The 23,689-nt window shown below is 42.0% G+C and overlaps 1 protein-coding gene across 2 annotated transcripts in view; it reads left to right on the plus strand.

The window, feature by feature from the left end:
• Positions 1–23,689, plus strand: part of TTC17 (tetratricopeptide repeat domain 17) — a 3,338,929-nt gene that overhangs the window by 777,013 nt on the left and 2,538,227 nt on the right. For both annotated transcript variants that reach the window (XM_044083397.1, XM_044083398.1), the window contains exon 9: positions 12,046–12,206. In XM_044083397.1, coding sequence (XP_043939332.1) covers positions 12,046–12,206 — 161 coding nt within the window. The remainder of the gene's footprint in view (positions 1–12,045; positions 12,207–23,689) is intronic.

Here is a 23,689-nt window from a genome sequence, read left to right on the forward strand (position 1 = left end):
CTATTGAGGTCGGCTCCGTCTTCGGTTCCTTCGACCCGTTCTTCTAAGCTCTCCGATGTCGATGTGGATCGTGTGGTGCAGAAGTTATTGGAGCATTCGGCCCTATCCAAACTTATTTCAGTTTCCACCCAGTTGGTGTCGAAACTTGAAGGCCTCCCATTGTCTCCATCCATTCCTCCTCCGAGACCTGTCCAGTCTTTGGAGCCGGAAGAGGTTGATCTTCTGATTGTGGAGCCCTCGGGTCCAGAACCGTCCTTTTCTCGGTCTGTTCCTCTCACCTCGACTCCGTCGGACCCGGTACCGGAGTCTCGGAGCCGACGATCTGTCCTTGGTTCCGGGGCCGAGAGTCGAACCGACGTTTCGGTTCCGACTCTTCCCCTCGGGGCCTCGGCGTGGATCAATTCGGCTCCGTCCTCGGGGTCGATGCCTTCGGTGCCTGTTTCGGGGATTCTTCCCATTTCTTCGGAACCGGGAGATTCTTCGACTCGGGACCCGGGGGCTTTCGATCTAATGAGGAAGGTGTTGTCTACCCAGACAACCACATCAGTAGAAGCAACCTCTCCTCCCCATAAAGGGCCGTTATCCTCCTCTGCACCCACGGCCACATCCAAGTGTCTCAGCCACCCCTGGAGGGTGCCCCCTCTTCCTCGGAGGCTTCTTCGGATGCTCCCCACGAAGAAGTCCCTAGGAAAAGATTGTGTAAGAGGAGACACTTAGATTCTCCACAAGAATCCTTGACATCCGATACTGACTTAGATGAGTCAGAAGGGTCCCCTAAGTCACCTTCAGAAGATGTCTCTTTTTCTGACATATTGGAGATCCTGAAACAGAGAGGTGACTGGCAGTCCCTCCCCCCTTCTGAGGATGAGTCAGTCTTGCTGAAGGCATTCGGTGCTCGCCCTTCCTCCTCCTGGGTCACACTGCCCTTCGATGAATTAATGGAACTTATTGCTCGAAGGGCGTGGGAGGCTCCTGACACAGTGGAACCAGTCCCAAGGAAACCCAATAAGTATATCACTGCACCCCAGGACAAGACTTACTTGACAAAAGGAGTTCCAGTGGACGCTATGGTGGTGGCAGCGGCCACGAAAAAGGAGATGTCGGAATCTTCCTCATCTGTCCATCCCCCTAATAAAGATTCTAGGACTATGGACAGGTATGGGAAGCGCATTTTTAGTTCAGCGGCTTTTTCCATGCGATCCCTGAACTATTTGACCCACTTTACACGACTACAGAGGGATCTAGTCAAAGAGTTGGGAGATACCCTCCAGGGTACTACAGATGCTGCTGTCTCAGAGAAAGTGACAGCAACTTAATACCCTTACATCCATTGTGAACTCGTCCATGAGGCTGATCTCTTACGCAGCCGGGGGTGCGAGTACCGCAGCGGCCTCAGCGATTGCTCTTCGCACACCATCCCGGATGCGCTTATGTTCATTTCATGAAGCCTTCAAGTCTTCCTTTACTAACGCCCCATTTGACGGTGCCACTCTTTTTGGCCCCAAAGTAAAGGAGACCCTTACCCGGTGTGAGCAGGAGGGAAAGACTCTGTCTGCTGTCGGAGTCCGTTTTCCACCCCAACCAGACCGTACTCCCAAAGGGCAACGTGGTGGAAAAATTTGGTTTCAAAACCCCAAGGACCTTTCCCAGGCACACAGGGTGATGCCCCTCTAGAGGCAGAGGAGGGGCAGAGGTGGAAGACGCCGCCCTGGCGGCAGAGGGGTCCGCAGAATCAAGGTGACAGGGATACACTCCCTGGTAAACCTTTCCAGCACTCCTGAGAGGAGGCCCGACTGTCCTGCTCTGGAGGCAGTCGGGTCGCTTAGCTTTATACCCTCAGGCCTGGCAAAACATAACTACAGACAAGTGGGTAAAAAGCGTGGTTACCAGAGGTTACAATATACCTTTTCTATCCCATCCCATTCCAAAGAAAAGACTCCCAGATGTACCGCCCCATCTGCGAGCCAGCAGCTATAGAAATTTCAAAGCTGCTAGAAAAGTCATCCAACCAGTCCCAGCAGACCAGAAAGGATTCGGGACTTACTCAAGGTTCTTTTTAGTTCCAAAGAAAACAGGGGACTGGAGGCCCATTCTGGACCTAAGCGACCTCAATACCTTCGTCAAGAAAGAAAAGTTCCGAATGGTCACGCTTCAATCGATCCTTCCATTCTTACAGAAGGACGACTGGATGTGCTCAATAGATCTGAAGGAAGCATACTACCACATCAAAATGGCCAGGGCATCCAGAGATAATTTGCTTCGGCTGGGTGCCAGTCACTTTCAGTTTCGAGCCCTGCCCTTTGGTCTGACCTCAGCCCCCAGGGTCTTCACCAAATGCATGGCAGTGGTAGCGTCTCACTTGAGACGCCAAGGATTCCAGGTGTTTCCGTATCTGGACGACTGGCTGCTTTCTGCCACCACCCAGCGTCAACTAGTACAGGCCAGAGACTATACTCTTCAACTGTGTATTCACCTAGGAATTTCCTTAAACTTCGAAAAATCCTTACTACAGCCATCACAGAGTATCTTATTCATAGGAGCGGAATTAAATACACATCAGTTAATTCTAAGACTTCCTCCAGAAAGGATACTTTCACTTCTGACTCACATACGTCTTCTTCTCTTGTCCAGGAAATCCCCAGCAAAACTGGTACTGAAGGTTTTGGGACTCATGTCAGCTTCTCTTATTGCAATACCCTTGGGAAGACTGCACATGAGAGTCCTACAATGGCTACTGTTTGCACAATGGTCGTTCCAACAACTACCTCTAACACACGAGATTCTTATAACGAACACATGCAAAACACACCTAAACTGGTGGCTTCAGGCGTGCAACCTTTCCAAGGGAGACCATTTGTGCTACCCACTACAGTTACGGTGACCACGGACGCTTCCCTGATAGGGTGGGGGGGCATCTTTCAGGGACAGACAGTCCAAGGCGAATGGACCAATTTAGAGTACAATCTGCACATCAATGTTCTAGAGTTGAGGGCAGTGTTTCTAGCGCTGCAACACTTTGCTCCCCTTCTTCCTCTGGGAACTATTGCAGTTCAGACGGACAACATGTCGGTAGTCTGGTACATAAACAAGCAAGGGGGAACCAAGTCCTATCAGCTATGCAGAGAGGCCATGAGAATCTGGCAATGGTCGGAGTCCACGGGTCGCTTTCTGATAGCAACGCACATCCCGGGGTCATCCAACGTCATAGCCGACAGGCTGAGCAGAGCAATTCTGTTACCGCACGAGTGGTCCCTAAAACAGTCAGTTGCGAAAAAGATTTTTCGCACGTGGGGCCAGCCTTCCTGCGATCTGTTTGCGTCTCCAATGAACGCCAAATGCAGGAGCTACTTTGCCCTATTACCCCCTCCAGGGGAAGTCCCCAGGGACGCACTGATCCACGATTGGCCCCCGGGACTCCTGTACGCATTTCCTCCCTTCCCCCTGATATCAAAGTTTCTCCAGAAAGCCAAAACCCTACACAGGACAATAACCCTCATTGCCCCATTCTGGCCTCGTCAAATTTGGTTCCCTTCCTCATGACACACACTGCATTCGGGGACCCTGGATCCTGGACCCAGAGCCAGATCTATTGACTCACTCGTCAGGGGCTCCTCACCCCTCGCTCTTGTCCCTCCATCTAGCAGCTTGGCTGCTCCAATTCCCAACTTAGCCAGGTCTGATCTTCTTTTGCCTGCAGTTCAGAATATATTAGTGGCTTCTCATAAAGCTTCCACTACTAAAACATATACTAGTAAATGGAAGCGCTTTGTATTCTGCGAATACACAGCAAGTGGACCCTGTTATAGCTCCTTTGAATAAAATATTAGAGTTTTTAACAGACTTGTTCCATCAGGGTGCTTCTCCTGCCACATTAAGAGTTCAATTGGCTGCCATTTCTAATTTCCATGTGGAAGAATGTGGGGCTCCTGTTATGGCCCACAGACTTTGTAAAGCCTTTTAAAAGGGGCTTTTCATATTAGACCACCAATTAGATCTCCTATGTCACCTTGGAGTCTAAACTTATTGTTATCTAAGTTAATGCTGCCCCCTTGAACCAGCCTCCTCTTGCCCATTGAAATTTTTGTCATGGAAGACTCTCTTTTGGTAGCCATTACATCCGCTAGGCGAGTATCTGAACTTCAAGCTCTCTCCATTAAGCACCCTTATTTGATCTTTCACTCTGACAGAGTTTCTCTTAGAACTAATTCATCCTTCCTTCCTAAAGTTTGTTCTATTAATAATATTAATCAGTCCATTGAATTACCCACTTTCTTCAAGAATCACTCCAATAAAATGGAGTATATGTTGCACAAATTAGATGTTCACAGACAGCTAAGGTTTTACTTGGATAGAACAAAAGATCACAGAAAAACTGATCAACTTTTGTAGCCTTTGCTGATAACAGGAAAGGAGTAGCGGTTACCAAAAGAACTCTTTCTAAGTGGTTAACTGATTGTATCATCTATGTCTATGATTCTTCAAATCAAACTCTTTTGCACAAACCCAAAGGACATTCCACAAGGTCAGTGTCTACATCCCTGGCTCATGCAGCCCGCCTACCACTAGACGCTATTTGTGCGGCTGCTACTTGGTCTAAGCCACATACATTCATTTCTCATTATAAGGTAGACAAGGTTTGTAGGGACAGGGCAACCTTTGGTTCCACTGTGCTCAAGAACGTCCTTCCGTGAGTTCCTCAGGAACAAGGAGCTAGGGACGCTACCCATGTGTAAGAACAAACGGCGAGATTGAACACTATCACATATAGAAGTTATGTCCTTACCATAACGTTCCATGTGGAGTGTTCATCTCGCCTTTGTTCTTACATTCCCACCCTCCCGCCCTTAGGAAGAACGTTCAGTTTGGTGCCTGGCCTGGGGCATTCTGCTTCTTTATTGCAGTTGTTGTGTATATAGTTGACATGTATATATATGTGTATATGTGTATATATATATATAGACTCTTAGTTCTGTGCATATGTGATATAAGCATGAGTGTGCTCTCTCTGACTACTGGTTTGCTTGCAAACTAGATCTGAGGTAAAGGCAGAGAGGGATTGTGGGTATTAGGTTGTCTCGAGCTTCTTCTCGATGCAGAGCTTGCAAGCGGCCGACACGGAGCCGAGGATCGGCTCCGAACCCATGTGTAAGAACTAAGGTGAGATGAACACTCCACATGGAACGTTATGGTAAGGACATAACTTCTATTTCAGACCCCTCTGTGGAAAGTTGGACTGTTTAGATTTTGCCTGGTGTTTTATCTGATGCAATGGTGGGAAAATGGTCAGTGGTATACTAAGGGTCTAAATTCTCAAGAGTTTAGAGACAAAACATAAGATGACAATTTTTTTCCTGATTTGACAGAGAAATTTAAAAGTGTTTAATATGAGAACTGCATTTGTTTACAATGTGCACACTTTTTTGAAAACTCAATGAACAATTTGTTTTGATTTACTAATATTTTACAGCTTTTCCCTACTGGTTGTTGAATGATTTTAATTAAAATCTGGCACATTTCCAGGTTTTGGGGGGGATTGGTAAGGCTTTTAGTATTTTTGATCTGATGTCTTTTTCATTCCTTCCTCAATTGTTTGACTTGGATCCGATCCTCAGATCCAACCCAGCTGCTTCTTCCAGATCTTAGAAAACTGAAAACTCTTGAGCTCCTCCATTTACCCATAGTGCTCTGCTCGCTTGATGCCTCAAATCTTGTTTGCCGCCATAGTGTTTGGATGTAGGTCGTGAAACTCTCGAGTGAGCTTTTAAAGTTTTTGAGTGTGTAGTCGTTCTTTCTGTAATTCTTATAGTTGTAACTTTCTTTTTTCCTTCCTTTAACCCTTTATATAGAAGGTTATAATGTCATGTTTTTACTCAGAGTATTCTCAATTACCATCGCTGGTATTCTGTTCCATTATAGTATTTTTTAGTACTCTTTCTTGCACTTGTACAGTTGTTGGCAATTTGTTTTTTCCTTACTATTAAAAAAAAAAGTTTTTTCTTAATTTTTTTCATTGCTTTCTGTGTATGTACATTAAAATGTCTGACAAATGTTCAGGGTTTTAAAAATGCGTGGCCAGCATCCACAAAATTCCCAAGCCAGAAGCGCATTCAAAGTAAAATTATGTAAGGTAATTCTTAGTGGCTTACTGCCCTCAAAACCTGCATCTGTGGCCTCCAGGGGTCAAACCATATAAAGGTTGGAAAGAAAGTGAGACACTCATTTAAAAAATCTCATAAATCTTCTGATCGGACACTGTCCTTTACTTCAACTCCATTTGTAGAGCCACCCCGCAAACAAGTAAAAAGTTGGATATGACTGATTTCAAGATCTAAATCCATCAAATCACCGTGGTTTCCATTAAACTATATTACCGCCGGAGCCAATTTACCACCCTTTTTGGCACAGTCTCCTTATCAGTCATGAGCCTCATCCATTCTGTCTTCCAGGAGCCTATCCAAAGCAGATGTGGACAGAATGATTGTTTTTCAGGGTGCAGATACAAATGGGAGTTCTTTCGGATCCGGCCTCATCGGGTCTGGAGACCCTTCTTAGTACTTACACCTCCAATATTGGCTTCTTCTCTCATCCGACCTTTGGTTTTGGAGCCATTGGGTCTGAAAGTCCTGAAGTATGCCTCTGATCTGAAAATGTTGGCATCATAGTCTCTGATGGTGTCTCTGAGTTGTCCAGTGTTGAGTACTTTAGAGCTGGACTACTCTTGAACCTGTAGCATCTGCAATGGCTCTGGGGTGTTGGATTTGACTCCAGAGTTGTTGGAGCTGTCGCTACCTCTCGGTGCTTTGGCTCTGGACAGCTCAGCTCTGATTCCCTCCTAGACTAGTTTGTTTGTGGGACTGTGGAACTGATGGTTCATAAGCCTGCCTTGTTGGATCAGTCTGTTACTGGTTCTCCCAGACATTCTACATTCAAGGTAGTGGAGAGAGCCTTCTCTATTCCTAGAATTCAGACTTCTCTACCGTCTTTGGCTCCAACTCCCCAGCCCCATTTGATTCTACATCCAGAGCCTGTCATCCATTCCACTGGGGCAGCCAGCCTGAACCAGTCTCAGGCCACCCAACAGGATATAGTCATATCTTCTGATACCTTCTTGAAGCATCCCACCAAGGAGGTTCCTTGAAAGAGGAAGTGCAGTAGGAGGTGCTTAGACTCTCCACAAGAGTCTGTAATTGCAGTGACTTTGATGAAGGGGAAGGGTCCCCCAGATCACCTGGTGTCTTTTTTGGAGACCTCTTAGATCTTCTAAAACAAAGAGGTGGTCGGTCCCCCGATATTGCTTTTCTGTCTGTAACATGCAAGACGAGCAGGCAGGGAGTTCATTTAGATGCTTAAATACGTAGAAACACATCAGAATGGACAGCAGCATCATAAAGTACAAACAAACTAGTTAACAGACGGACCTTACATAGATGGTTGCATCTCAAAAGCTTACTACAAAATGGCAGCCAGGCTTGCATGTGCTTAGTATTTGTACACTTGTGCAAGCCACTTAGATAGCTTCTTAAAGGTATATACACATATTGATCAGCATCCTCCTCCTCCTTAAAAAGCGTGTTCTGTTGAAAGAATCAGAGCTTAGACATTCATTACTTTATAAGAAACAAAACACAATGTTCATGTCCAATTTGCTTCGTATCTGCTACAGCGTTTAGAGATGCAACCATATCTCGTAACATAACAATCTGAGCCAGATTTAACAACAAGGACAGTTTGCGGTGCACAACTCCTATCAGGAACTTCTGATTCATCACAGGAACCAGAATGTCCTCTGGAACAACTTCTGGAATTAGAGTACTGGACAACCTACTCTGAGATGGTCTTTCTCACAAGCTTTGTGTTGTGGCATAGGCTTGGACACTGGTCTCAAATGCTTCTGATTCCGCCTAAAAACTGCTGCTTGTGATTCCACAATGTATGATCTCTGCTTTGGACCAACATTTTTCACAACACCAATCCGATCATAACCTTTGGATGTCTGCATCCTTAGCACTCCTCCCTCTCGTATTGGATTGAGCGGTTTGCTAGTTTTATTGTAGTAGGACTTCTGGGTTAGGCACTTCCACAGTTTGGCTGTCACTAATGTGTTCTTGGCACATGGAACCAACAATTGACTACTGATTGGTAATGTGGTTCTGGTTTATCTTGACAGAAGTCTCTGAACAGGTGAGCCAAGATGTTTGTCACGAGGAACATTTATGAGATTCAAGAAATTTAGGAAAACATCACTATTATCTCTCTTTGACTTCTCAGGTAACTGTTTTGCACTTTGAACTGCAAATTCTGTCAAACCATATGACTGCAGGTACTCGGGAGTACTTGTGACATGAGTTAAGTCCCAAATCACCAAATCTTTTTGAACTGTTGACTTGTAAACTGCGTGCCATTGTCAGAAATAACTTTGTGTGGACTACCATGGACTGCAAAATGATGTTTCATCTTAGTAATGACAGTACTGGATGATAGGTTGGGAAGTAGGTCCGTCTCAAACTAATTGGAGTAAGAGTCTGCTAACACCAAATAATGTTGACCATTCTGCTCAGAAATGTCCGTGGCTACTGTCAACCAAGGTATTTCCGGAATCTGGTTAAGCTGAAGTGGTTCCTTCTGTCGATGTGGGTTTTTACTATTACACACTGAACAGGATAAAAGTGCTGTCTCAATATCTTGTGACATAGGCAAAAATACTAGTTCTCTCGCCCTTCTTTTAGTAGAATAGACTCCTGAGTGACCATGATGCAAGATAAAATGTACTCTGGTTGCAATGATTTTGGAACAAATACTTTTGGACCTTTCATAATACATTTGTCACCCAGAATCTCATCTCTGTATGTAAAATAAGGTTGCATTTCTTGAGGTAAACTAGACTAATTTGACAGCCAACCTTGACTGATAAAGTGGATGAGCCTCTGTAAAACTGAATGTGTGATCTCTCAAATCAGCAAGATGTGTGGAGGAAAATTTCTCACTTCCCTGACTTCTAAGTCAATGTTCTCATTCTTATGTAGTTCTATTGTGTTTCTGGGTGATCTGGATAGTGTATCACCAAGATAGAGAAGTTTGCCTTTCTTGTAGACAGGATTGAAATTGTACATTTGCAGTCTCAACATTCTATTTTGCAGTAGGGCTGGAACTTTGTGCATAAGGTTTCTTAAGATAGTGACTAAACGTTGGTGGTATTTCAATCTGGAGAGGTCTGCCATAAACATAATCCTGAAACTTTGAACATGCAAACACAATTGCCAAAAGCTGTTTCTCGATCTGGCCATACTGCATCTCAGTTTGGGAAAGAGTTCTCAACGTGTAGGCAACAGGTTGATCCTCTTGTAGAATTACTGCACCTAAACAGAATTTCGAAGCATCACAGTAAACTGTAACTTGCTTGTGAACATCATAGTATCTCATAGTTGGTGAGCTATCAATTCTCTGTTTCAGGACATCAAATGCTCTTTGGTGTTGCTCTAACCAAGACCAGCATGCATCTTCACGTGTGTGGGCTGAAAGCTCAAGTCTAGAATGAACTTGCCTAGATAGTTGACCATGCAAAGAAAACATTGTAGGGCTTGAACATTGCCTGGTGCTGGCATCTCAAGAATGGCTGTTTGCTTTGAAGTGTTTGGTCGTAGGCTTGTAATAGTAAGCAAATGACCAGCATAAGTAATGTCTTGTAGCCTGAATGTGAATTTGTGGGGATTGAGCTTAAGATTCACTTGATGTGGCCTTTCTAGAACTTTTCTGAGGTTTCTGTCATGTTGTGCTTCATTGTGATCTCTTACTAGTGTGTCATCTGCTATATTGGCACAAGGATACCCAGAAAAAATGCTCCATTGCTCATTGAAAGAATTCTGGTGCAGAATTCATCCCAAATGACATTCTAAAAAAATTGTACCTGCCAAACGAAGTACTAAATGTAGTGAGCAATGATCATTTTGGCAAATTCAGCTTGACAAAAAAATAAACTTTGCATCTCAGACAGAAAAAATAGTGGCATTTGGCATCAAGGCTGTGGCTTCCACTGTGTGCATTGGATTATGAGGTATTTTTAATGCTTTGTTTCAATCTTGTGGGTCAATACACATTCTGATGTCATCTGAGCTTTTCTTGTGAGCTGCCAGTTGGAGTTGTAACTGGGCAAAATCACACCTTGTTGCACCATTTTATCTAACTCTGCATTGATTCTGTCCTGCATGGCTATTGGAACTTTACGTGCTGGCCTGATAACTGAACTGACCTTTGGGTCTAACTTCATGGAGTACACAACTGGAATCTTGCCTTGTTTATCTTCATACAGATCAGCATAGATGGGAAAAATGTACTTGGTGATATTAGAGTAGTGGTCTTTTAAGCTAACACGATGGGCTTCCTTATTAAATAAAAGCAGTCCCATTTTCAAACTGTCTGTGAGCCCTAGTAATGACTGGACGTGCCTCTTGACCACATAAAATAAATCATAGCTTCTTCCAGCAGAGTAACATGAAAGCACTTCTGTGCTTCGGTTTAAATATCTTCACCTCCTTAAACAACAAGCTTCACATACCTTGCCAAATCAAGCCTTTCACCATAAATACACTCTAGCAAATGTTTCTACTGACATAACATTGCACTTGGAAACTGTATAAACTTTGAGCTCTGTGGTTTTGCCATTTATCCAAGCAGTTACAAAATACTTCATTTTTTGCCCTCATCTGCTGCATTAACTGTTTCATGAAGTACTGACACACCATCCATACCAGAGTAGGGTTGCAGCTCTCTAACTGATCAACTCGTTTCTTAAAATGCTCCCTTTTAATAAAAGAATGTAGGCCTTTTGATTTACAAGACCTTTTGAACTGATTCCATTTACGCCATTTGTGGCATTGTTGACCAAAAGCTAAACATTTTTTCTTCTTGGATTCATGGCTACCACCCCAGTTACGACAGTTGGCTCTGAAACTAGGTTGAGGCCCATGCTTTTTAGTTTTCTGACTCAGTCTTTTGCTTCACTGAGACTATGTGAACTTTGGAATTTGCTAGAAAGCTCTGGGATTTACCATAGAGTGCTGCAAGGGGTCACAGTTGATGCCATGTGCTTGGGCTGGTTTCTTTTAATCACATGCTCCATGCTATCAACATGAGTTTTTATCACTGTGCTCTCTAGACAAAGGTGAATATATGTTACACCAATTGGATGTTCACAGACAGTTCTGCCTTCACAGAAACCAAGATTTTAGGAAATCTAAAAAATGTTTGGCTTTCTGAATCATAATTAGGAAAAACAGTTTCTAAAGTTAATTTAACTAAATGGTTGACTGATAGTATTACTTTGTTTATGAAAAAAGTAGTTTTGCCTTTACCAAACCCACTAAAAGCCCGTTCTGCCAGGTCTGTGATATCATTTTCACAATTCTTGTCTAAAATTTCCTTGGATGAATTTTGTGCATCTGCAACCTGGGCTAATCCTCATACCTTTATTGCTCATTGCAAATTGGATCTAGTCTGTAGGGAAAGAGCAGCCTTTGGCTCAGCTATGCTCAGGAAAATCCTTACTTAGAGTCCTCCTACGATTTAGGTAGCTGGGGACTGTGTCCCAACAGTTGAGGAATGAAAACATCAGATAGTTATGTACTTACTGTAATGTTCTGTCTGTGTTTTCAATTTTCATTCTTCCTCATCTTCCCTCCCACCAACCCCCTCCTTTGGTTTACTCCTTGAAAGATTGAAGGATATTGGAGAAACCACTTTTCATTTGTTTGAGTTCTAGATTCTGTTATTTCCTTATTCTCCACTACTCTGTAGGTCTATGGACAGCAAACTAGATCGAAGGGTATGTAAGGTGACTAAGAAGGCATTATGGGTAGAGGGAGAAACTTGAATTTTCAGTGTTCTACGATGTGGAAGAAGTGGCCAAGTCAGATCTGAGAATCTGATCTGAACCAACATTTGAAGAATGAAAATGGACAACACAGATGGAACATTATGGTGAGTTGGAGTACATAATTTTTTTTTTAAATAGTGGAAATACAGATTCTCATTCCCTGTTATAATTTGCAGGTCTCTGCAGCGGACCTTGAATGAGCTAAAAGAGTACCAAAAGCAGCATGACCATTACCTGAGGCAACAGGACATACTAGAAAAATACAAATTGATCCAAGAAGAGCAGATCCTGCGAAACATTATCCATGAAACGCAAATGGCGAAAGAAGCACAGCTTGGTGAGCACTTGCATTCTGACCAGAGTTACAGTGGATCTGATTTCAGAATGAGTAGCATACTGTGTCTAAGTACTGTTGAGCATTTCCTGAATCCGTGAGAGCTGTGGGTAGAAAGTGAAAGAAACTCTGATTATGTTTATTCTCTGGAGTATTAGTTTTGCCCTACCTAATTATAACCTGTTATACAGTCATTTTTCTGAAAATGCACCTGTACTTTAAGCAGGATGAAGTCATTTGTTTCATTTTTTTGTTTTCTGAGTCTTATAAGAGTGCCTAATTTTATTTGCAGGGGAAATTGTACCTGTGACAGTAAATAGGAAAGAGATGCCAGCTAAACAGAAACAAGAATCCTTTGCATTGTTTGTTATACAAGAAGAAAGCTTTATAAATATTAGGAGCTTATAGGTTACCAAATCTTCTCTGGTTCATTGTAGTCTTTGGAGGGTAAGACTCTGGCCCAGTACTTTGTGGTCAGGCATTTTCTTAAAGGGATTCTTCTCACATTCAGAACCACTCGTCTCCATGATCCTTGAAGCTCTCCATAATATTGGACAAAGTTGCACCATTTTTCATTCTTATCAGAGGCATAAATGAATCTCTTTCTTCTCCAGCTCTTTATTAGTAAATGCCCAAAGCCTTTGTAATTAATAAGGTGAGATTGACACTCAAACTACACAACCGTGACATACTAGCAGTTTCCAAGACGTGGGTCAAAAAAAGTATTCACACTTCAGCTGTCTTTTTCCCACATTGTAATTACTTTTTAGGGAGTTCAACTTGGCTGCACACTTATCAACAATGTAACTTCAGCTCTCCCAGTGTGAAAACAGAGAAAGTGCCATTGAAATTTTTTTGGAAATACTCTGATCTGATGTAAATTTTCATTTGTTCCTCGACAAATGGCTAGTAAATACACTGCCTAGATGCCAGCACAGAATAAAATTGGAAAACATGAAGTAAAGTCAACCAAAAAAAGTGAAAAGGGAATGCTATCTAGGAAGGATTCTGCAGCTGGTAGCAAAAAGTGGATCAGGCTTCAGCTTTGATTCAAGAGCTGACTTCCAGTGATTTGAAGGAAAAATAAATCAAATGTACTTAGAGGTGTTTAAAATATATCAGTGCAAGCAACAAAAGGTGGAAAAATAAAACTAGCCATTCAGATGAAGTGATAAAACTGCAGAAAATCAGAGGTTGTCATGAAGAAAAAGCCGTCTGAATATGAAGTTTCTCAAGAACTGTTTAAAAAATACTGTGTGTAGAGAGAATTTAAACTTTCAACTGTAGCAGAAAAACTGGAAGTAACAGACTATTCATTTTATGAAAGCACAAATAAGCAACTAGACTGGTGTACCACAGCAGAATTTGTTAATTGAAAGGGGCACATTATATGTATGCTCCAAACCCAGCCACGAGAAAGCAGCCAAGACCTTTATTAGTTAAGATGCAATCAGAAAGAGTTGATCCTGACAGAATTGTGGCAGAAGGGCTAAGTATTAAAAATGGAGACAAGTGTTTGTAAAAAAAAAAAAAAAAAAAAAAAAAGATCATTTACTGTACACCAGGCAGAAGAGAATCAGATTTATCCCAGCAGTCAGGTTATGTCTTGAAGCAGGTGTGATATTCCAGTGCTGTATCCACATGTCTTAAGAGTGCTTTTTCTTGGAGGATCGAAGTAATTTTTTTGATGCAGAACAGGTTAAGGAGGAAGTAAAAAAAAATGTATTCAAAAAGTGATTCAGAAAGTAGAAGGGCATTATTACTGTCAATCTTCTAACGATAAGGTTCATAGAGAGACTTAACCAGTGAAACCTTTTCCAATGTTCAGATGAAACTGCTTGAGAGAGAGCTTAAGAAAAAACATTGGAGTTGACTAGAATTATCCTTAGTACCCTGGACTTGAATTGAGAGTCTGGTGTTGGGAGATGGGAGGGGAACAGGAAGAAGACCACAGCAGCTGTGAAACTGTTGAATAAATGGAAGACTATAAAACATCTTATTTGTGAAATATGGTTTTGCAAGAAAGTGGTTAAAAACAATGGACTTAACTGTTAAACTTGTGGTTGTACCGCAAAGTATATGCCTCACTTTATATCATTACTGTTTAGAAGGAGGTCCCATTTATGTTGTCGAAAGGGCTGCTAACCGAATGCCCTTTGGTAGACACGTAAATGGCGAACTACCAAAACTTCAAGCGGCCAAGTAAGCGAATTTTTTCCAGGAGGAAAAAAATGACATGGCCATTGTCAGGAATTTGCCCTTTCCTCCACTGTAATGTGATCTCAGAGTTGGAATATTTAGTTTGGGGGGTGGGCACAGCCCCCCACTTCATAGGGTTTGATTGGTTTTATGTTTTGTTGGCCAAGCGATTTTTTTTCCATGAGAAACAAATTGCTTATTTGGCCATTCGAAGTTTTGGTCTTTCGGTATTTGTGTCAGTGTTTAACAGTCTTTTCAAAAAAGTAATAGAGCCTTTAGAAGGACACTAAAATGGGGGAAGGATGTACTAAAATGTGAGGAAATAATAAGTAAAAAATTGTTAATTGTATTACATTTTTCATGAACTGTATGATGTATACACTAAAACAGTTATGTATTGTATTCAGGGGTATTTTAAATGCGGGGGGGGGGGGGTCTTTTCAGTAATTGTATGTAATAAAGATATTAAAGAAAAAGTACTTTTTTAGTTGTAAGAAAGAGGTTTTACAGTATAACAGGAGTAAAAGGCCAGACAAAAGCAAGTTAAATATTCATATGCTGTGATCTTGGGATGCTGAGGTGGGGGTGGGGTGCAAGTGTGAATAACTAGATTACTACCTTTGACTTGAGCTTTAAACAGGTGTGTTTTTTTAATCATGTTAGCTTTGAAGATAAGACAAAATAATGAAATACATGAAAATACTAAGCTGCTTACAAATACAAAGGTATTGTTTTCAGTGGCAAATGTACAGTGGATCGAGATGTCTGTAGCTTAAGGCAGCTGCGCATTCATCTGAGTGAAATTTATAAAGATTTGTTGCTTATAACACTTCCATGGAGACAAGCCATCTGCAGTTGCAAGGAGTTAGTCTTCAGAATTGTGAGTTTTTTTTGCTAAGGGAAATGTAAAATTTAAAGGTACAATGGCAAGCAGTTCAGTGAAAATAAGTTTGAAATGAATGGAAGTAAAAGGAGGCAAGCTCCCAAGCAGTCTTAATACTTTAATTGCTGTTATAGAACTGTATATAATTTAGTTTTAATTAAAGATGGTTAGTGTTCTTTTTATTAGGGCTAAAAGTTATTGTTTTCTGAAAGCATATCAGCTGCTTTTCTTATCTGAGAGGGAAAGAGCAGTAAGAAAAGAACAGACAGCAATCAGTGTAAGTAGGAGCACAGGCTGAAGCATGCGCTTTATTAAGGGTAACTTTAATTTTAGGTTAGATAATGCTTGTAGGTATAGCTGTCAATTTGGGACAGTTCCTTTCTGGAGGGTTAAACTTTGTTTTTAAAATGTATGCAGTTTTGTGTTTTACAGGTTACTAGGGCGTGAGGGTGTTTTTTTAAGTTTCTTTTTGAGGGTTTTCATTAAATCAGTCTCATAATGTGATATAGGTTCAAATGGAGATGAGAAGAAACAACTTTGCAATAGATCGGCCTGAAAAAGTGTATGCATGTAACACAAAAGCTGCAATTGCACACACAACCTGTGTATAAGTAGGTGAGAACAACTGTTTTTTGATGGTGCTGTCCGTATTATCCTGGAACGTGAGCGGCTTTGCAGGTATTGATTAAAAAAAGGAAGAGTATTGAATTGTATTAAGAAATACAGAGTGCAACAGCAGTGCCGAAGGGGACACATTTTGAAAAAAAAGGAGGTTGCAAGTTTGACAGAGGATTTCAGAATGGATATTCAGCAGAATGTCAAGGACAGGGGAAAAGGGGGAGGGGTAATTATACTAATTGCTTGAGGGGCTCCAGTAGTGATGGATGAGGGGGAAAAAACAGACAAATGTTGCATTTATGTTAAGTGATATTGGCAAGGGAGGAGGATTACAGTGGCATGTGTTGAAATTCTACTGAAAACTCTTATGGTGCATTAGAAAAATTTGGGAGAAACCAACTTTCAGCTGGGAATATAGTTGGACTGGAATTTGATTTGCAGTAGTGAGGATGTAGCGGGAGACTTAGAAGGGGACAGTATAACAGTATGAATTAAAAAGGCTACTGTTATGGCAGCTAAGGATATGTGGGAAGAGGCTAAACAAAAGGTAATATAAAAATTGAGAAACTGGAAACTTATTTATGGATGTAGGTAGTAAGATACAAGCAGTGAAAATATGATTGGTCCTTTAGTCGTGTATACGAGTTACTGTTATTAACCAACCCAAGGAGAGAGGTGAGGTAAAGAATTGAGGAAATTTATGTGGGAGGGAAAGAGGGCAAAAGTTAAGTGGGATAAGTTTATTCATCCAATAGAACAAGGTGGTTTAGTTTTACCTGATTTGAAGAGGTTTTAGAGCTACATAACTGAAGTTTGCATACATAACACAAGCAGAAGGTTGTAATTCTAAGTTGAAATTGATGAAGCTGAACCAAGGGGTAAGTTCAAGAAACAGAGTGGAATTTTGGATGTGGATCCATAAGGAGAATAACCATACAAAATATTATATTCATAAAGTAATAGAAATTATTCTAAGCATTAAACCAATACAAGAATGGAGAAAGGCGATTTTGCCATTAGAGATGATTTCAAGTAGGGGTACAGAAAATAGACAAGCAAGAAGAGTCTGGAATTGATTGAAGAAACCTGGCAAAGGAACCAAGATTTTGGGAGCAAATAACTCGACCCATATTTGTGTCTCGGTTACATTTCTTTAGACATTTATATAGGGGATGATTGCTGATTGTCATGAGTTACTGACTGCCTCTGTCAAAGACATGGGTGCTAGATTAGACTAAAAGATAAGTTTGGTCTCTAAGTCCTGTACAGTAGTCCAAGTTGTGCTTAAATAAGGTTGGGAAGGGACTTTGTTTCACATGGATGGAAAGCCTTTTCCAGAGAAAGGGAATTCTCTGAGAGACAAGTCTCTCCAGTGTGTCCTGTTTGTTGCAAGCAAAATTTAGGTCTTTATATCTAGTAGTTCTGATGCGGTTTTGTTTTGCAGATGCGCAAAAGGTTCATCAGCGCAAGGACCAGGGATGCCTTGTATGACAGGCATAGATCCACCTCTCGGGAGCCTGTAGGAAACTGAATATCTGGATGGGGCTTTGAAGCGATGCATACAGGGCATTGTGTTTAGCCCTGTATCCTTTTTGAAAGGAGCTTTTGCGGATGTTCATTATCTGGACCTAGGTTCCGTGCGGTTATAAGTTTGGCAGCACAGGAGGAGTTCCTTACTACCTTGGATATATGTTGGTTAAAGGCTATGTTACGTGTTCCCAGATTCCTGACTAGTGGGTCAATTTTTAGAGGTGTTTTATTGATTATGTTGATTCTTGCAGTGGCTGATTTCCCAGGTACTATAATGCATTTCTTTGCACTGAATTTTAAACCATGGCTTTGGCCCCAGTCATTTGTCAGTGCTAGACACTGTTGTAAGATGTTAGTGTCTTTGTCTGTTTGGTCAGTCAGATGCCTTTGACATTAGCCTTGACTTTTGAGAAGTAGATGTCAAAGGAGCAGGCCCAGAACAGACTTTGAAGGGACTCCACTGGTTACTGGGTTCTTGGAGGAAGTAGTCTTACCAATCCTAACTTCTTGAACCCTACTTGTGAGCCATCTTGTTATTCTGTATGTTTTATAAGGGTTTATGCCAAATTCTGCCAGTTTAACATTGCCAGAGTAGGGTATTGTATCAAATGCCTTAGCCAGGTCAGGGTAGGCAGTATGCACTTTTACCCTCATCCATTGCCTTGGTGACCTTCTCAAAGAAATCCAACAAGTTCAGTAGGCATGACCTTCCTTTGCCAAAGCCAAGCAGGATTGCTCAGTGTCTGAAGGTCTCCCTTGTCTTTTTTGATAACTTTTTTGATAATTTCCATTGTTTTGCACATAACACAAGTCAAACTAATGGGTCTGTAGTTTCTGCGGTCTGTTGGTGGTCTGCCCTTATGAAGTGGGGATGACTTTTGCTGCTCTCAGTTATTGTGGCATGAAGTCTGTTTTAAGCCTCAAGTTAAATAGTAATTCCAGTGGCCCTGATTGGTCATGTTTTAGTCTATTCAGGAGGCATCCTGGGATATTAGCCAATTGATTCTGTGTTCTTGATCTTAGCAAGCACAGCCAGGACATGCTTCTATTTATAGTTGGAGGGGTTGTGTTTGAAGGTATTTCATGGGATGTGGCAGGGGTTGAATGGGGATAAAGCAGCAACTGAAATGGTCAGCCAGCAGACGGCCCACTGACGCCAAAGTATTGTGGTACTATGGGTCAGGCCACGCCAGATCTGACGCGGTTTCATCAGGGTACAATGCAGCCGCAGTCGGCGATAGTGCAGGTTGGCGCTTTCCGACATGGGTGGCCGGAGCGAGTGTGGCAGTGCGATTCTTACATATTTCGCTAGAACATTTAGCATTTTCTTTATGCAGAGTTTTCATTTGTAGTGTCAGAATTTTGAATAACCGTGCCAGACCGAATAAAAAATATGAATCAGGAATAACTGTATGCATTGTATACCTTGTTTAGGGCCTGAGCACCATTTATACATTGTAGCCTTCTTGTCCTGAGTTTTTTCTTGTCATCTATTAAGAGGGAGGTATTTTCATACATTGTGATCTGTTTAAAGCTGTACTTAGACTGCACGTTGTTCGTTTGGGAGCCTTACCCCAAGAAGCAATGCCGTAACAGCTAAGTTCTAGGTTGTCGAAGCGCAGGTTAAAACGCCGGTTGGGTAGGAGATTCCAGTGGAGCTTGGATGAGCCGGAGCCCGGTCAGTCCTCAGGGAGTCTCTTTACTGTTAGTTTAGGGTTCCAACTGTACTGTACAGGAGGTAGGCTTTTGGGAGGTCACAGGGTAGGCCAGGTTAAGGAGGTGGTGGTAGTAGCCTCTCTTCCCTCCTTAACAAAGTGCCTCTTGTAGGGTAGGCCACTCTGTTGCCAAGTGGGGCTTCTCCTAGCAGGTCGGTTTCTTCCCAAAGAAGTTAGAGCTTCTTGTTCTGTTGTACCTATATTATTAGAGTTAGAGGAAGCTTGGATTGGATGGAAGAGGCAGGTGGTGGAAACTTTGTTTGACAGAGGCCTCCAGTGTTCAGAGGCTTGAGTCTTCATGAAGATTTAAGAGAGTTCTAAGTGGCTTATTCTGATTCTGATGTGGGGAGATGCCCATCCAGATTCTGATCCTCCTGATTCTTTCTCTATTTTCTCTTCCTCTAGAGGGATTTCTCCTTCACTGAGATTTGGATGATTTTCAGACTTGATTCCCCCAAAAGGGATTACTCTTTGAGAAACCCCAGCATAGGCCTCCAGTACCACCTCCTGTGTTGAATGTGGTAGAAGTGCCTTTTGCAGAGGTGGTGGAAACCCCCCTGCAGCTTGCTCCCTGCCCCCTGACTCTTCTCTCCTGCTCATAGGTGCCCGGCTGGTGGTACTATGTTTTTGTTTAACTGTCCGACCCAGAACCTAGAGCCTCCTACCCAAAGGTGTTAAGGGGTTAAGAAAGGGTGGTAAGGTGTTCCCACTGATAAAGTTAAAAAAGGCTTTGGATAGGTGGGGTTGTTAAAGTGGGAACAGGTCCACTCTAGCCATGAGAGCGCTTGGAACTGTTAGTTTCAGAAATTGTATATCAAAATTGCAAAAATATCAATTGAAATACTCTTCTCTATTGTGGATGCTTTTGTTGAATCAAAAGAGTGCTCTAAGTGGTTTCAAACTCTGAACAAGTGTGAAAACAAGACAGAGTGGATTTTTTTTATTGCACAGGCCATGTCGTAAGATGCTGCCATATGCTCTGTTGCTCGTGGGGGTTCTGTCTGGCGCACCTTGTTGAATTTAGGGATCAAGCTTAGCTAGGCATGTTTGATGGAGGATTTTTTATCTGATGCGTTGTGTGGATCACTTGTTTTGGAGTTTTGTTGAAAATGGTTTAAAGAAATGTCGTCTAAAAGCTAAGTCTATGAAAAATGAGGTGCAATTTTTTGCAGTGCAAGCTGTTAAGTTTAGTAGAAATTGGCCTGCTAAGTTTATATTTCCCAGAAATTTATAATTAGATCTAGAGGGTGTAGTCTAGTCGTAGTAGGCCAGAGCTCAAGGTTCTTTTAGGCCTAGAACAGGAGTTCACCTGCTCAGACTTCTGGTAGACCCAGTGTCAGAGGTTCTTTAGGCTGCAGTTAGATTCTCGCCTGGCAGCTCCTTTTGGCAGGAAGACTGTCTCTTTCAAAGACAAACCCAAAGACAATTCTTTTTTCAGAAAGGGTGTTGATTTCATTCAAAGACTTTTGGAGGTTAATTACTCCATACAATGCGGTGACAGATTATATTTCATCAGAATGCCACTTTTTAGACAGGATACTCTTGCCCCTCAAGAAAAGAGGACACGCTCCCTTTTGGGTCCATTCTCCAGATCCTCATCAGAAAGGGGCCTAGGATCTCAAGAAGGGGCCTGGTTTTTAGTACTCAAGCCAAGGGAAAGATTGAGATTCTCACCGATTACCAATTTGGATTTATCTCTCCTCAACACTTACGGGGAGTTTCCCATGTTGAGAACACTTACGTTTACCTTCCTTGGGCCAAGATCACTGGATGGTAACTGGATTCAACTTTTAAAGTCAAGCTTACTGTTGTGGTAACTTAGAAAGGCTAAGTTAAGTATTCTCTGTGGGGATATTCTAATTATCAGTTGCATTCAAGGTCCATTTGCCCTCTGCTTTATTCCAGCTTCCTCTGCATTTCACAAAGGTTCTGGCTCAGTGATAGCTTACTTCAGGCTACAAAGGAATTCAATCTATTCTTTACTGCACTACTGCCTTCTTGCTATGGAAAAAGAAGGAAGACACAGCATCATCTCTATGTTTATAGCAGTGCTAAGATGCCTAGTATTCTCTAGAACGCGTAAGCAAAGTCAGTCTAGTACTCCTCTAACATGTTAAGATTCTGTGTGTCTCTGGAGTACAGCCCAGATGGCCTTTTCTAACCACCCAAAAAAAAAGAGTCTATCTGGCCCTTTTCATCAACTATCATCATCAGTCAACCTTGACTGACTATGAGGACAAGTCCTTCTCCTTCATGGCACATCATTCACATTCTCTTCTGGTGCTTTGCAAATGCCAAGAGCTATTGCGAGCCAGCTACAATCAACGCATAAATATGGACTACAGGATGCCAGGATTGACACACCGCACATCAAATACCTTCAAATCTTCAAAAAGAATTCCTTGGTGGAAAAAGAAATTAACAGGCTCAGGACCTCTGTGACCGCCAGAGAGGGAGAACAGATTTTACGACACAGATGCCTGGGACATGCTTGGGAGCTCCATCTAAATGGAAAGTGGATACAAGACAAGAAAGTGGATACAGACTACAGCATCTACATATCCATGAAGCATCTGATGGAGTAGCCCAGTTTGCATTAATGGTTTCAAGGAGTTACTTTTCCAGGGCAGGTGTTGATTCTCCCACAGCACACAACAATCATGTGGTACAACATCAACAAACACAAGGGGAACACATCTAACCCTGCACACAAGCAATGATTTTATGGGGAGATCACTTTTACGCTTGCAAACTCTTCCAGCCAAAAGAAGTTTTAACCAAGGTTTTGAGAACCCTTACACAGTGTGTTACAGACAAATCATTACATCCCACCCATGGATCCCCACGGATTCAACTATTTCTAGAAATTGGATAGTGTTGGGGGGAACTCTCATACTAGATTCAGGACTTCTCCAACCACCAGCCCCCGCCACCCCACGCCAAAGCACAAGGGGCCAAATCGCTTTCGCACAAAGTGGTCGATCAGTTGGAAAACCTTCATTCCTTGAAAATTCCACCTTGTCCTCTTCTTCCAACCTTGCTAAGGTGCTAAAAGACAGACAAAGCCACAAATGAAAGGATGAGCTCCAAGGATTTCAGACAACACAGGTACCCAGATTCACTAACTAGTCTGGTGGGGACTAAGGGATGGCCTTTACAGGGAAGCCTCCATGGCATCTTAGAAGATTTCTCATCTCATCTGTGTCATCAATCACAATCTTCATCTATCGTCAACTTCACCTGGTCATCATGAAACACAGCAGCAGGTCTGTGTTGAAACACAAGCAGGTCTCAATTATGGAAGCAAGTTTTAAATTAAGGAAGAAAGTAAGAAAATGGAAGGAAAATTTTAATTTTGAATTGTAGAAAGAATTTTGGAGTTTATTTTTGTCTATTGTGCAGCAAAGAATTTGGAGGCTCTTGATTAATTTGTGGACAAATCTTTCAAGGTTATTTGAGTTATTGGACAAAAGGTTTGTCCTTCAGCTCCATAGATTCACTTGCAGCAGCTTCAGCTCATACTATGATTGCCAACCAGCTCTTCGTGGGCAAAGAATCAAAGAGTTTCTTAGAGGGGCAAGAATATAAGACCCGAATCCTCAACTCTTTGTTGGAAAAAACTTACTCTATTTCTTTTGTTCGCGGCTACTGCTGAAACCTTTACTTTGTCATGGAGACTGCTTTTTTGATTGGCTATTACTTCTGCAAGAAGGTGTCTGAGTTGCAGGCCCTTAGGCAGTAGAGTCTTTTTTGATTTCCATTATCCTAGGTATCAGATTGTCATTCAATCCTTCCTTTTATACCTAACTAAGGTCATCCTTCCTGCCTTTTTACCAAACCATTTTCATGCTTACTTTTATGCAGACCCCAAAAATAAAGGAGAATTTTTTTGCAACACTTTAGATGTACACAGGCAACAAGCATTATTTATTAGAGACTAACAGGCAATTTTGATTATTCCTTAAGAGTTTTTTATTGTTTTGAGTTTCAGTTGTGTAGCCTGTTTTGCTTTGAAAACAAACGCAGGGTGGGTGGGCAACAAATCGTATTTTGTTATTCCCATCATGGCAAGGGCAATTCCCAGCCAGCCAAGGCTAGGATTCATTCTAGCTACTGGGCTGCCTTCCACATTTAACTAGGCTAAGTAATTGGATATTTTGGGTGGCTTGGAGTTCAGTGCAGAGGCAGCTAGTGGGATCAATTCCTTGCATTATACTCTAAGTATCACCTCTAAGAATGGGGTCTGTTTTTGGTTTTGTGTTTGTCAGTTCTTTTTGCAGCATCCTGTCAGCGCCTACTTCTTACCTGATTTGCCAGCCTCTCTCTACCTCTGCAACTGGAGCAATGTGGAACCTAACTAGCGAGAGAAAGTAGTGAGATTTTGTACCTACCATAAATGTAGATGTTCCACATGTTGCAGTCCACCAGTCCCATTGTCCTCCACCTCCCTCCCTCCCTGTTTCCTGTGTGTGGTTGTGTAGGTGAGGTTCTGTGTTGATTTTTTTATATATATTTTTATATATTGGTTATACTTTTTTGTG

Source organism: Protopterus annectens, chromosome 9.part0, assembly GCF_019279795.1.
Source record: "Protopterus annectens isolate FY-2018-M chromosome 9.part0, PAN1.0, whole genome shotgun sequence".
NCBI lineage: Eukaryota > Metazoa > Chordata > Ceratodontiformes > Protopteridae > Protopterus > Protopterus annectens.